Below are 14,967 nucleotides of genomic sequence, written 5' to 3'. Positions count from 1 at the left end.
GAAACTGGTGAATAATAAAAATATGGCTTTTAAGATTATTTTTCTTCATTTGGTTTCCATAAAGTGAGCACATAAAATCTATGTAATCAATCTGAACAATATCACCATCGACAAACGCTCTTCCTCAAATCAAGTTTAATTATATTAACTCATTCCATCCATCTCACGCCCAGCCTACATCCTTGATGGATCACACAAGGAGGATGGGAAGGAGTTTACAAAGTTGAAACAGTCAATGAAGCTACAGCCATTTGAATATAAAGATTTACAAGCATTATCACACCTGCAATGGCTGTTTCCACGGAGTTAGAGGTGACACAACATTTTACACCTCAATGCTGAACATTTCAATAGAGGTGATGTCATCTTCTGCATCTGATTGTCTAAATGAGCTAATTCCCCTGTTCAAAACACCAGCATAATTTCCAGGCTGGTTTATTGTGGATGTTGCTTGTTTTGTGCTGTTTTAGTGATGTTTTAATCTGAGCTAGTGATGTTGGTCAATCTGCAAGGTTTATCTGGTGATTCTGTTTGACCAAGGAGGTCTTGCTGGTTAAGCTACTCAAGAAACCTTGTTGTAGCAGCACAATAAGATCCACCATCTCCAAAACAAAACATACAGTGCGATGGTGACCAGTTCAGTGCCTGAACGAATTAATGTAATTGTCTAAGGCTTGAGATAAATGATACAGATTGATTCTCCTTTGCTTGTTTATCAAGGCTTGTCTGAAGCAGCCGCCCTCTTAACCCAACTCTCTGATTTAAGACCACCCTGTGTAGCCTCTTGATATTGATTTATGAGGCATGTCACAGACTGGCCCCCAGTGAGCTAGATTAACCCCTGTGATGGGCAGCTTTGTGCATCAACAATCCATAAAGAATGATTAATATAGTCTCATCGCTTACAACAATTGACTCAAACTGAAAGATTCTTGTCATATTCTAATGAATGATATGTCAAACAAATAAAGGCGGCAGAGATGCTCGATGGGTGTGGGTACTGTCAGAGAGCACCATGACAATACCCTTTCCTAATCTGACCTCAATATGGCAGACAGACGGTGTATACTGGTGTCATGCCACGTTCTGCTGGTGGATTAACTCGTATATACAGCAGCGAGAGTGGTGGCTCTCTTGGGATGTACTTGTGTCTTTTTATGGATTTCTTAATAGTCATAAATCAGCGCTCTATGTGTAGGTGAGTTCGTGCAGTGATCATGATAATGGTTTCTCTAATTAACGAGGAGACCCACTAGAAACATAAGAGTGTCTGGTGTTAAGTGAAAGCATACCATGAATAAACTGCATAATTAATATACTATATTTTAGTTGAACTGATGTTGTATGTTAGTCAACGTTGGTACAGAATTTAAAAGTTGATTCAGTTCTAAAAGTTTATACTAATAAAGAAACTGCAGGGAAGAATGTACAATTATATTATATATTTAACTTCAGTAGCAATGAATATATAACACACAAATGTACTGATTCAAAATAAACAGATACTCACAGTACAGTGAAATGAACTAATTACATCCAAATCCTCGCAAGCTGTTTCTACCCGTACCAAATTTCTGCCACAATCGCCTTCAGTGGAATTTAAGTGGTTCTGATAGCATCACTGTCTGGCTGCATCCAAAGCAGCTGCTGGTTTCAGTGAGAAAGTTTGAATGAGTCCAGAAAGAGGTGGCGGTTGTGGCGGTTGGGGTCTCTGTGGTGCATACTTACCCCCGTGCATAGAGGAGGACAAACGGCCAAACGAACAATTCCACAAGTTCCTCCGTCATCATTCAAACAGGAGAACAAAAAACCTGTCTTCTCTCAGCATCCTTTGAGAGGCCTTCCTTTCCAGACGTAGCCTATAAACATGCGAAACCTTCACATTCACTTGCTCAAACAGGACCTCACTTGCTCACAAATCCCGGTTTAAACACACACACACACACACACACACAGAGTTTATGCAAGATGACCCATGCTTTTCCGTCGCCCACAGCCACAAGCAAACAATGTCCCTCTCTCCCTCCGGCTGCCCCCTCCCGTCAGCGGTATTCTCTCTCTCTTGCCTTTGTTGTGCACAGTCCCATAGAGGAATTCCTTGCTGAGGCAACCGACGGGATGTTCAGCTGCTGGAAAAGTCCTGTATGCTGTGTTCTCTGAGCTCCAGGATAGTAGGTGTTCCCCATCCGGTGGTTTTGGTAGAGTTAAGGCAGGTCCGTAAGTCGGCAGCCTGTTGTGTGAACTCTTGTGCCAGACATTTAGACAGAGGAGCAGTCCCTTCACCTCCCTCTTTCCCTCCCAGCGTTAGCCCCTCCCCCAGCTCCTCTTTTGGCTCACAAACTCTGCTTCAAATGAAAACGAGGAGGATAAAAAGCTTTCTAAAGACCCCCAGGCTGCTCCCGAACATTCACATGTTAAGTGACAGCTGCCTCCAGCCCCTCGCTCTCGTTTTTCCCTCCCTCTCCAGGGCAGACCAAGGCGGGCTACAAAAGGAGCCAACCATCCCGCACACAAAGCCCTCATCACCATTCAAAGCCCCCGCCACAGCTACAAAGACGACTAATTACTGTAAGACATCTCTGATTACTTTCAAGTCACTTTCAGTCCCGAAATTGCCAAACAAACAAAGAACAGTAGAGAAACCAATAGAGCGACGGACTCGGCCGCGTCTGGCTGAGTTTCATGGGAGTTGCGTGATGCTGCGTCTCCACTTTTGGAGTCTTTTCTGCTCCGTTGCTGCTTGAGAATAGAAGCTTCTATCGCCACTGTGTCTGTAGGTGTCAGATCTCAAATAATCCCTCTGACTGGTTCCCATGGGGGACGAGAGGGAGAGTGAGGACAGGTGTGTATAGCAGGTGCAGTGAGGAGACTCAGGTGTGTAACAAACACACAATTCCCCCATTCTTTCACCACACAAAAGACTCTACCCAACACCTGCACTGTTACGTACCCTTCATCTCACACAAGAAACACTCGATCGCTCAATAGAACAGGTCACTAACATATGGGAGAGAAGTGGAAGTCCTTGTGATGCCACTACATTTACATACAGTGACCCTAAAACATATTTGCAGGATGTCATTGCAGCAGATACAAAACATAAATAAATCAGGTGGCGCTCTTTTATCAAATACAATATAATAAGCTTGCCTTTCATGCAACACTTTTTTACAAAAGATTTAAAATGATACAACAGTAGATCTACTTTTCAAAATTACAATCTGGTACTGGAACCTGTGGTTCCTCTGTTAGGACACTTAAGAAAAACTGACTTTCATACCGCCACTAAAAACCACCAAAACACCAGCTGATTCAGAAATGTATCTAAATACAGGCAACGGTATCCACTTTATTTTTAACATAAGGGCATTTGTAACTTGAATGTGCAAAGCTTCCAGTGTCATTTCGGTGTCAGTCACGTTACCTTTTTTTATGCTGCTTGATAATGCAAAACAATATTTCTTATCATATTATTTTAATATATAGTAGGAGTTTAAAACCCACTGGTTTGTAGTGCAAATAGTTTTAGCATTTACTGCACTTTGTTATTCTTCTAGTTATTTTACTATAGCAGCTAATGAATCAAAAAGCTTGCACATTCTCAGAAAATAGACGTCTGCATTGCAAAATAAGCTGGTCACTTACTTACACTAAAGTTATCTAATAAACTAATAAACTAAAATTTTAATTTAAATGAAAACTGAAATTATAAGAACAAAAGCTAATTCAAGATATTAATAAAAACGGTAACACTTTATAATAGGGAACACTCATTAACTATTAACTACGACTTTTCCCTCAATAAATTCCTAATTTGCTGTTTATTAATAGTTAGTGCGGTAGTTGTTAAGTTTAGGTATTGGGTAGAATTAGGGTGTAGAATAAGGTCATGTAGAATAAGGCATTAATATTACTACTAATAAATGGCTAATATTCTATTACTATGCATGCTAATTAGCAACTAGTTAAGATACCTTAAAATAAAGTGTTACCATAAAAAACTGTAATACTATATAATAGTATATACACGCTGTATTATAGAAGTATTGTAGATAACAAAACTTGGCACTCAAATTTTTTTTTTTTTATTTACTTTTTCTATTCTATACTATATTCTATACTTTCTATTCTATACTATTTCTATACTTTTTCTTTTTATATTCTAAAATATAAAAAGCAAGGCGGCATGTTGCCACTCTCATGATGCCCAGCCAGTTACAATGGTCTCCCTTGATGATATATGGGTAATATGGAATATTTTTGACCATATTATTTCCTTTTACTTCATAATTCAGACTTTTTGTTCTTGCAATTCTAAGTGTGCAATTCTAAACTCAGAACCATGAGATGTAAACTCAAACAAAGTCAAAATTCTCTTGTATTTCTGACTTTCTTTTTCACAATTTTACTTTTTTTCTTTTTTACATCTCGCAATTCTATATATATATATATATATGTGTAATATATAAATTGTGACTATTTATTCTCATAATTTTTTCCCCTCACAATTGCATGTATCTCACAATTATGATGTTTCTTCTCAGAATTGTGAGTTTATATCTTGCAGTTATGGCTTTATATCTCACAATTTTGACTTTATATCTTGCAATTCAGAGAAATTACGAGAAAAAAAGTCAGAATTGTGAAATAAAAAATGTATTTATTTATTTTTTTCTTCCATAGCAGAAACCAGCTTCCACGGAGTAAATCTAGACAGTGCAGGGCTTTGTGCGGCCAGGGTCAGGTGTTACAGCTCTGAGTAGGGTTCCTCCTGCAGGTGTAAATGTGTTATTGTCTTGCTCTGTTTCCTGTCTCCAGGGAGTGTAAATGATCACAGAATACAGTGAGTGTATGTGAGTCTTGACCTTGAGCGTAATGAACCGAGGTGACGGTGAGGAGCAGCGGGACACACCCTCAGACTGAAGTGAAAACAGGGAAGTGGAAGGAGGAAGAGAGGAGAATAAAGAAGAGCGCTCGTGAGAGAGCGGCAGAGTGCGCACATCCACTTTATGATGATGAATGAGTACCTCGAATTCAGCAGGGACCTGCAGAAGAGGGGACGACACGGCCACTACACTAACCACAGCACTTCAATTATTAACCCCGGCCCATCCCCCGACTGAGACAGCACAGCCAGCTAAATAAAACAGACAAAAGGAGGAGACCAGAAAAAAGGAGGAGCAACAATGCCTGTCACCCTGACTGTCCTGGGAAAGGGAATTCAGTGCTGTGAGCCCAGGAGGTCAAGATATTTAACCTGAACCAGGCTCTTAAACAGAGACGGGGCATCAGCGTCTGTCCTGAGTTATGGTCCTAAAACGGACCACCTCTGAAAATCTGTTTTTGTGATGTATATGAATGCACATGCCAAGAATTTAAATTCGAGATCAGATTTGGGTAGCAAATCATATAAATATATATGGATTTAAAGAAAAGTCAGAATTGCAAGATATAAACTCACGATTCTAAGAAAAGTATTGTGAGATATATACATATATATACATAGGCAGTGTGAATGATTATCGTTTTTATTTGCTTATGCTGTAATGTTTTAGATTTTAAGCATATCATGCATCATGTCACAATAGTTACAATTGCATTGTGTAAAAGATTTCTGTTTCAAATAAATGCTGTTCATTTCAACTTTCTATTCATCAAAGAAACCTAAAAAAAAATATCAAATGTATCATGGAAGCAAATCAGCATATTAGAATGATTTCTGAAGCATCATGTGACACTGAAGACTGGAGTAATGATGCTGAAAATTCAGTTTTTATCAAAGAAATAAATTACATTTTATCATATATTCACATAGAAAACAGCTATTTTAAATTGTAATAATATTTCACAATATTATGTGTTTTTGATTAAATAAATTCAGCCTTGGTGAGCAGAACAGACTTATCGACGGCAAGATTTTAAATAGTAGTATATAGTTTCTAATTTCCTTTCTTATATTTTGAGTCTTAATTATCATTTACCATTTTTATCTATATACTGCCCTTTTGTGTGAACCAGCACCTAAATCAGTCTTTTATTGGACACAAAAATGTCAGATTAGTGATATAACCATCCATATATTTATTACCGATATATATATAAACAGATAAGTCCAATTTAGTAATTATGATAAGAGATACAAAGTCAAAGAGTGAGTACGGTAGGGTCCACATTTGGCAGTGCTGTGCTGCCATTATATACCCAATCTGACAGAGACACCTGATCCAGGCCTGGTTACTCACGGGGAAAATCAAATTGTCCTCCCATATCATTTACCCAGTGTGCGAATCATATGATAACATTCAAGGCAGTGCACTTTAGGTTTTTTACTCCTATGGCAATGCCAGTCTTCTGATCTTACAAATTTAAAGAGCAATCGAAAAACATATATACTTATGAATTCAACAAAATCCATGTGCCTTAAAAAAATATCCTGCAGTTCACATGCATATATGTATATATTGTGCATAATGGACTGTATGAAAGCTGTGATATGAGTAATATCAGCTCGGATCTATTGTGTGCTGCACATGTGGCTTGTATGTTCAGAGAGCAGCAGATGAATCAGCGTAATGCCAAATGGGCTGCAGATGTGGCCAAATTTGATCACGGGTCCCCTGTGTGTAAATACCCAGAGAGCCCTAAAGTGGATTAATCCCACAGACATGTTCTCCTCCCCCAGCACTCCTGCTTCAAATCAAATAACACACAATGGCTCCTCCAGTATATAATTAGCACCTCAGCAGACAGGTCGCGCGCTGCGTGGTGATTCATGAAAAACTACACATCTCCTTTGGGCAGCAAAATCAAAGTGTTGTTCCACAAACACAACGATGTCCACCGTAACGGTCACTTCCCAAAACACACTGGTGCTGACCGCTCATTGTGAAGGCTTCCCTGCTGGGATACTGGAAATGAAACCATCACAGGGGATCAAACACAAAAGAGGCTGACAGAACGCTTGCTTGATATCAAGCAGTGAGTAAACCACAGTCATGTTACCCTTTTGAAACAGTAGTAGCTTTACAAGCTACTAACACAGTCACTACATATACTGAAGCTAGCAAAGCGGCAATAATCTTTTTAAATATATATGATAAAATAAGGAGAAAAGAATTTATCTCATACAAAGAAATGAGGATTTTCTCAGTTAGGGTGTCTGTTTTCAACCTCAACAGATAAATGTTCAAATAAACAAACAATTAATTAGCACTAAAAACTCAGAGGACAACCTGATTTGTAATGAAAACTGTAATATTGCATTATAAGAAGCTGCACAGGGAATCAAAACATGATCATCCACTGAATCACTTTTTGAACGGCTTCATTTATATCAGTTGTCAAAAAAAACAGCTTGCAAAAATGACCAGGACAGACTACCAGAATGACCAGAATACTGAGAACCGAATTAATGCATAATGTACAGTACAAATGGTATGCTGAGTTCTATTTGAATTAATTATCTGATTGCTATTAGAATATAAATGTTAATATGTGAAGCACTGTGCAACACATAACAATAAAATGCAATAGTATGCTATATTGTTGTTATATGTTCATTGCTGAATTAATGCAATTAATAAAAGCAATTATTTTGGATTCTAACCCAATTTTGTGTAAAAATGTAGCAGTACACTGAAGGACACAATATAATGTGACATACAAACCTGCAATGTGTTTTGTCACGTGGAAAAGTTTTATGTTTTGAAAATTATTTTGAGAAACATTACTGAAAAATTGTACTTGTGTTTGCCTTGTTCCCACGTGCTCCCAGTATTTCCATGCCCTTATTTGGTTAGTTTCCTGTTATTAGTTTATTATTGGTTCATTTCTGTCCAGCCGTGTGTCTTTAATTATCTTGTTTAGTATGTTTATTTAAGCCCTGTGTCTAGCATCCGCTGATATATGTCATTCTTGTCTTCCTATGTTGGATTCCCTGGTGATTGTATAATTGAAGTTATTGGATATTGAAGAATCTCTGTGCTTCCTCGTTCCTTGCTCTAAGCGTAATCGTGACAGAAAAGCGGACCGAAACAAAGAGTGAGCAGTGCCTTTTTCTCCCTTGTTTTTGCTTCATTTTTGGAAGTTTTTTGTTTTTTCCTGTTTTTTCCCCCACGGCATGGAAGCCGCACGATTCGCTGCCCTAGTCCGCGGCAACGGCGCTGGATGACACCACCATCAATGCACTGTTCTGGCACAGGGCCAACTACCATCGCCCCCGTGGACCTCCCTGACACCACCGGACTGAGGGAAGTGTCTGGTCCCATGTCAGAACCAGCCCGCCATCAGTCCCGCTGACAGCTCGTCAGTCAAGTCTGTCAGCTGTTTGTCAGTCATATTTGCCGACCGATCTTCTGTCCAGCCTGCCGGCTGTGACTATCCCAAGCCCACTGGCCACTCGTCAGTCAAGTCAGCCGGCCGCTATGAAGTCAAGTCTGTCAGCCGCCACTCACTCATGCCCGCCGCCGTCAGCGACTCCGAAGTCATGCCCGATGTTGTCCACCTCGCATGTGCCCCTAGGAATGCTGGTGGAATATGAGGGGATTTCGTGGGCTCCAGTTCCTAAGCTTCCGCTGGTCCCATCCAGCTCTCCATCGTCTCCTTCGTCTCCTTCGTCTCAGCTGGTCCCAGCCAGCTTCGTTCCTCCAGAACGCCCTCCAGTCCCCGCTCCTCGAACGCGTGCTCCAGTGTCTGCTCTAGCCCCTGTCCAGAGTCGAGTGAGATGACTCCAGCCCCTGACCAGAGTCAAGACATGTCCCCTGAAGCCATGTTTGAAAGCCTTGTCGTGTCCACAGGAACTATTCTAGTTGGTCTTGTCGGTCTTGTCTTGTCTGTGGGGGTCCCTCAGAAGCATACTGCTTCTCGTCATGGCCACGGAGGCCATTCCCAAGCCCCTGACTCCACGTCCAGTACTAGGAGTGCTGTTAGGCTCCAGTCATGCCCTGAATGGTCCTCGGATTCCGAGCCTAGCCCAGTGATGGCTCAGGTTCCTGTGGATAGCCCTGTGACGTCTCCTATTCCAACGTTCAGCCCCTTAAGTCTCCCCAAGGATTTTTTTTGGGGGGGGAGGGGTAATATGGCTCCGGCTGTAGTGGGTGGGCCGCATCGCCATGGCCTCCTGTTCTCCCTGCTCCGCCATGGCCTCCTGAATCCCTGGTGATTGTATAATTAAAGTTATTGGATATTGAAGAATCTCCATGCTTCCTCGTTCCTTGCTCCAATCGTAATCGTGACAGTACTTAAGTTAGTAGCATTGCTATTTTTTATTTTTTACTATACAGATGCTAAATCTTATTTCATACACTGTAAAAAGTGGTAACCTGCAATTATGTTAAAGAGCTATACCTGATCTTACGCTTAAATTTATTTTTGTTGGTGTAACCTAATATATTTAGGTTGATTTAGCAATGTTACTTTTTTTTTTTTAATTGAATTAAAACAATTAGTTTAGATGTTAAAGTAATTTTATTTAGGTTATTTTATTTTTTTCAATGTACTTTAAGCTGTTTGTGTGACGCATCTGAAGCTGATCTGACACAGATGTGTGAATATGGTAATTAATGTGACGTGATCATGTTAGGACTCAACCTCCACACCTGAGTCAATTACTGCGTGACAGCCAGAGTCTCCTGTGAATACTGACCCGGCCTGCTAACAAAATCTCAGTCTACCTGCTATGATGAGAGGACAATACACTACATATATCAACACCAAACATTTGTGCATTACAAGTACACTTTTACCTTAAAGGGGCTAGATCACCCAAAAAATTTTAATTCTGTCATTTACTCACCCTCAAACCTGCATGAATTTCTTTCTCAGATATTTCAAAATGAAGGCCAGTAAATAATGACAGAATTTTCATTTTTAGATTAATTTTATGTGATTGATTATGCATAGATGGGTATTTCACTAATGGTGTGCACTATTATGAATAATATAATAATAATGAACAGAAATGATTACATTTTTCTGGGAGCACTTTAAAATAAGGTTCCATTTATTAGTGTTAGTTAACGTAAACTAACAATGAAAAATACGTCTAAAGCATGGATTGGACCTAAGGAAACTAACATTGAATAGTTGTAACAAAAATGAATAAATAATAAATGCATTGCCCATTATTAGTTAATGTTAGTTAATACATAAACTATCATTGATAATTGGACCTTACTGTAAAGTGTTATCAATTTGCAGTAACACCTTATTTTACGGACCAGTTGCCACTATTAACTAGTTGTTTATTAGCATGCATATTATTAGCATATTGGCTGCTCATTAGTACTTATAAAGCACATATTAACGCTTTATTCCATGTGACCGTATTTTCGATCCCTTAATCCTTAAAGCCCACACCTAAACTTAACAACTACCTTACTAACTTTTTTTTTTGCTAATAAGCAGCAATTTTGGAGTTTACTGAGGCAAAAGTCATAGTTAATAGTTAGTGAGAACTTGTCCTCAAACTAAAGTGTGACCCAATTTTCTTTTAACAATGTATGAAACTTAAGGTTACTTGTGTGCAGTCCAAAGTTTATCAGGTTACAACAATAAATAGGCTATTTACTGAAACAGTAAACACATTTTAAAAACTCTGTATGCAAGTAAGAAGGAAGGAAGTGTGAAGTGTGTTTGTCTGAGGAGCGCTGCACAGGAGGAGGGAGCTGATGTTTCTGGCTGTCATTAAGGGTCTGGATGGAGAAAAGGAGACCATGCTGTGCTGTAACCCTTCACCCTGCTCCATCATGGCTCTGTTTGCAGGTTATGTGTGCGAGGCTCATTTGAGATGCAGAGTTTGCCACAGGCTCGGGATAAAGACACACAGACACACAAAGACTTCACCGTTAGCAGGAAGCAATGGATGAGGCCCTGGGCAAGAATCAGACCCACCGACTCCAGTCATAAAGGATGATACTGAGGAGCGAAGTTTACATTCAGCCAAAACCAAAACTGAAAATAAAGTTTTTGTAATTAAATTTGATATAATTTGCTAGAAGCGACAAAGCTCATACTAATACTAACCCTCAGGATTTTCACCTGTAAAACAAAACAACAGGTGAAATCCCAACAATATGCTTGCAAAAATCTGACACTGAAGGAGGAACCTGAGCCATATTTAGGAACCAGGCAAGATCACAGAGACTCTTTTGAATGGGACTAACAAGCCACCACCTCAGCAGCATCATAGAAACAATTAATTCTGACTTTTCTTCTGACAATAGCAAGTTTATATCTCGATTCAGATTGTTTCTTTTTTCTTAAAATTGTGAGATAAATATTTGCAATTGCCAGTTATTAAAGTCCAATTCTGAGGATAAAAAGACAACCTTTTTTCTCAGAATTTATATCTTGAAATTCTGACTTTATAACACGCAATTTTTACTTTTTTTATTCAGTGATGGAAACGGGCTTCCATGTATTTTCACCACGGAATAAAAAAAAAGTTGACTTTTAATCACAGAATTCAGAGTTCCTGTCATTTGGACTTTTTTAATTTTTTTTTTGCAATTCAGAATTGTGAGATTTAAACACCTTATTTAAACTTAAAACAGTCAGAATTATGATATAAAAAATTGCAATAACCTTTTTTATTTTTATTTCTTGGCAGAAACAGCTAATTTTGTTTCTCGCAATTTCGAGATTATTTCTTGCAATTCTCTCTTTTATAAGAATTGTGAGGGGGGAAAAAATGAATTCTGGGATATTCTATGAATTGTATGAAAAATAGTCAGAATTGTGAGATAATAAATTGCAATTACCTTTTTATTTATTTTTCTTTTTTTTTATTTCTTGGCAGAAACAGACAACTTTTTTTTCTTGCAATTGTGAGTTTATATCTCATAATTCTGAATTTTTATTAATTTCTCACTATCTCACTATCAAAGTTGCAATTACTTCTTTTCCTTGGTGGATATAAGCTTCCATATGCTCTTCTGTTGACTGTAAGTACAAAACTAGTCCATGAAGACTGGCAGTGGATGGCTCAATTACTGTTGATGTGAGCGAGACACTGAAGAGATAAAGCCGAGAGAGGAGTTACAACATTTCCATTGAGGACAGATAAGAGAAGGTCCACTGTAAGACGGTGTGTTTTCTCCGGTCCGTCAGCGTCTCATCAGAGTCTAATGTGCTTTCAGAGTGCTCTCTCATGTGTGCGCAGGGCCCCACACAAACCTGCACCCCGCTCTCATCAACCAGCCTCAACACAATAGAGCTCTCCTCTGAGGAGCTGCACCTCGCTCTCCTCTCGCAGGACGGCCCTCCAGGGCTGGGGGATTTATGCCTATAGCTCAAGCATATTCTTTGAGCATATTTGATAGGGATGCTTATCTCAGCACCATGGGGACAGTGTGTTACAAGCCTCACATCGCCGCCTTTGATCAGCTTTTTTCTCATCAAAAAAGGCCCCTGCCCACACAATTACCACTCAACGAAGAGGCCTGCATATTCCAGATGTGCTCAGGACAGGACTCATGTGCTTTTTTTATCCAGGTGGTCAAAGAATATTTCACACACACATATAAAGTATATATATATATTAAAATAAATAAATAAATAATATATATATATATGTTTGGTTTTAGTTACAAATAAAGATCATTAGTTTTAAATCCAATGACAAAAGCCATATGGCATAAATGTCTCTCCACGTTTCTCCAAACCTTAATGTTCATCTCCTTACAGTATGATGTCATGAGAAGTGAGATGTTATACTTCATCAAGACAAAAGGATGGAAAGCCTGGGTGGAGACGGTTAAAGGCGGTCTCAGAAGTGGCACAAAAGAAACTTGAGCTTATTCAATATTCAAATAAAAAGCTGTTGTATAACAAGTAACAGAAGATAATAAAATGTATGTTTTGTGTGACGAGGGATCCAGTGGTCTAAAACAGAAATCACCGCCCCACATCAAATTTGTTGAAGAAAATCCAATACTGGTTTCTTACAAATTTTGTGGCGCAAATTCAAAATAATAGTGCACATCACATCACATCACTTTTTTTTTTTTCACAAAATATGGGGCATATTGTAGCATTGTTGCTTTTGACAACCATTTGTAAGGTGAAGAAGTATTATTCCTGTTTATTCTATGTATTATTCCTTAATCATCAGAAAAACTGCAAAGACATGATTCCTGTCTTCATCTGAACCAAATTACAACTACATTTGTTCAATACTCAACTCATTTTTACATTTATGAATGAATCTGAAGACACTATTTTATACCTAATCCTGATTTTTACTCGCCCCCCCTCAGATTGTTGTCATTTATTGGTTACTAATTAAATGCAAGTAAATGAGTGACTTTGATCATGTGACTCAGGCACGTGATGTTTATTGGGAGCATTCTCAAATAAGAACAAATAAATGTTTTTAAATTAATTACTTAATTAAAAAAAAACAGAAGCAGTCTCAGAAGCGTCCTCAGATGTTTGGGCTGGAGTGTATGTGAGAGACTCACAGCAGGATCGAGTGGAGGGAGTCTCTTCTCCATGGTCTTCAGCCAGTGTCGCAGAGCCCTGATCTGCCCTCTGAACTCACTCTGCCACTGACTCCACTCCTCTGAATCCATCCTAGCAACAGTACAGGAACACATTCACACTTCACATAAGTGTGACAAAGAAGCAGCTCAAAAATGAATATCAAATACATATTATTTTCATGGGAGTCACATGTTTTAGTCGCTACATCGGAATGATATTTCCATTTGTGTTACTATTGCTTTTAAATGTAGAAAATAATCATACATGTTGAGAAGACAGTGTCAGTGAAGACTAGTGTTTTTATGTTTTTTTTGGTCAAACTTTATTTTAAGGTCTAATTCTTGCCATTAACAAACCATTAACTATGACTTTTGCCTCAATAAAGTCCTAATGCACTGCTTATTAATAGTTAGTAAGGTGGTTGTCAAATTTAGGTATTGGGCAGGAATAGGGATGTAGAACATGGTTGCGCTGAATATGTGCTTTATAAGCACTAATAAACAGCACTAATATTAGCACTAATAGGCATGCTAATAAACAACTAATAGTGAACTAATAGTGAGAACTGGTTCCTATGCTGAAGTGTTATAATTTTTTCTCTCTCTCTATCTCTTTATATTTTATAGATATTTTTCTGTCTGTTGTTGTCTGTTTTGTTGACTAGTGTCTGTAGTTAATCTATCTTTTATTACCCAGTGCAAAAGAAAACAACATTTTGACAACAGGCCCTTTAGTGTGTAATAATATAATATAGAATAGAATAGAATAGAATAGAATAGAATAGAATAGAATAGAATAGAATAGAATAGATAATTAAACAGTATTGTATACAAGGCTGTGCTGTGCTGTATAGTGAATGTAGTTAGATTGTTAGAGATGACAGAGAGTGGAGTGACTATATTCAACACAGCCTCTGTGCCTTAATAATTTCATAAAATTCACACAGGGCACCAATTAATCAATGTAATGTTGTCTTTCTGCTAGAGGACAACAACAGATGCAGCCTGATATGGTTTGCTGGTCTTAGCTGGTTTTGGCTGGTCTTGCTGGTCTCTCAGTTTCAGCAGCTGAAGAGCTTTAGTTTAGGTTGCTTTAATCTGGATTTTTAGCAGGCATGTGGTTAGCAGGTGTATCATAGCTGTTATATCATGGATTTTAGCACAACATGAAATTCTGCTCAATTTTACTATACACTGCTCAAAAAAATTAAAGGAACATTTTTTAATCAGAGTATAGCTTCAAGTCTATTAAGCTCCTGGGATATTGATCTGGTCAGTTAAGTAGCAGAGGGGGTTGTTAATCAGTTTCAGCTGCTCAAAGACAATGAAATTAACAACAGGTGCACTAGATGGGCAACAATGAGACGACCCCCAAAACAGCAATGGTTTTACAGGTGGAGGCCACTGACATTTTTTCCGCTACTCATCTTTTCTGACTGTTTTTCACTGGTTTTGTATTTGGCTAGGGTCAGTGTCACTACTGGTA

At 38.6% G+C, this 14,967-nt stretch overlaps 1 protein-coding gene across 3 annotated transcripts in view; it reads right to left on the bottom strand.

Annotated features, from left to right (window-relative positions):
* macf1b (microtubule actin crosslinking factor 1b) overlaps positions 1 to 13,734 on the bottom strand; it is a 32,672-nt gene extending 18,938 nt beyond the window's left edge. Inside the window, exons 1-2 of one of the 3 annotated variants that reach the window (XM_058746090.1) lie at positions 1,729 to 2,221; positions 1,511 to 1,647 (exon numbers count right to left, since the gene is read on the bottom strand). Coding sequence is in view for 1 of the 3 variants with exons in the window: in XM_058746089.1 (XP_058602072.1) it covers positions 13,461 to 13,595 (135 nt within the window). In the remaining 2 variants the exon portion in view is untranslated. Of the gene's footprint in view, positions 1 to 1,510; positions 1,648 to 1,728; positions 2,222 to 13,460 lie in introns of those variants that run through there. The other 2 variants (XM_058746091.1, XM_058746089.1) reach the window with 2 other exon arrangements.
* Between the last annotated feature and the right edge of the window lie 1,233 nt (positions 13,735 to 14,967).

The sequence above is a fragment of the Onychostoma macrolepis genome, chromosome 16 (genome assembly GCF_012432095.1).
Source record: "Onychostoma macrolepis isolate SWU-2019 chromosome 16, ASM1243209v1, whole genome shotgun sequence".
Taxonomy (NCBI): Eukaryota; Metazoa; Chordata; class Actinopteri; order Cypriniformes; family Cyprinidae; genus Onychostoma; species Onychostoma macrolepis.
This window is presented reverse-complemented; position numbering and strand designations above follow the sequence as displayed.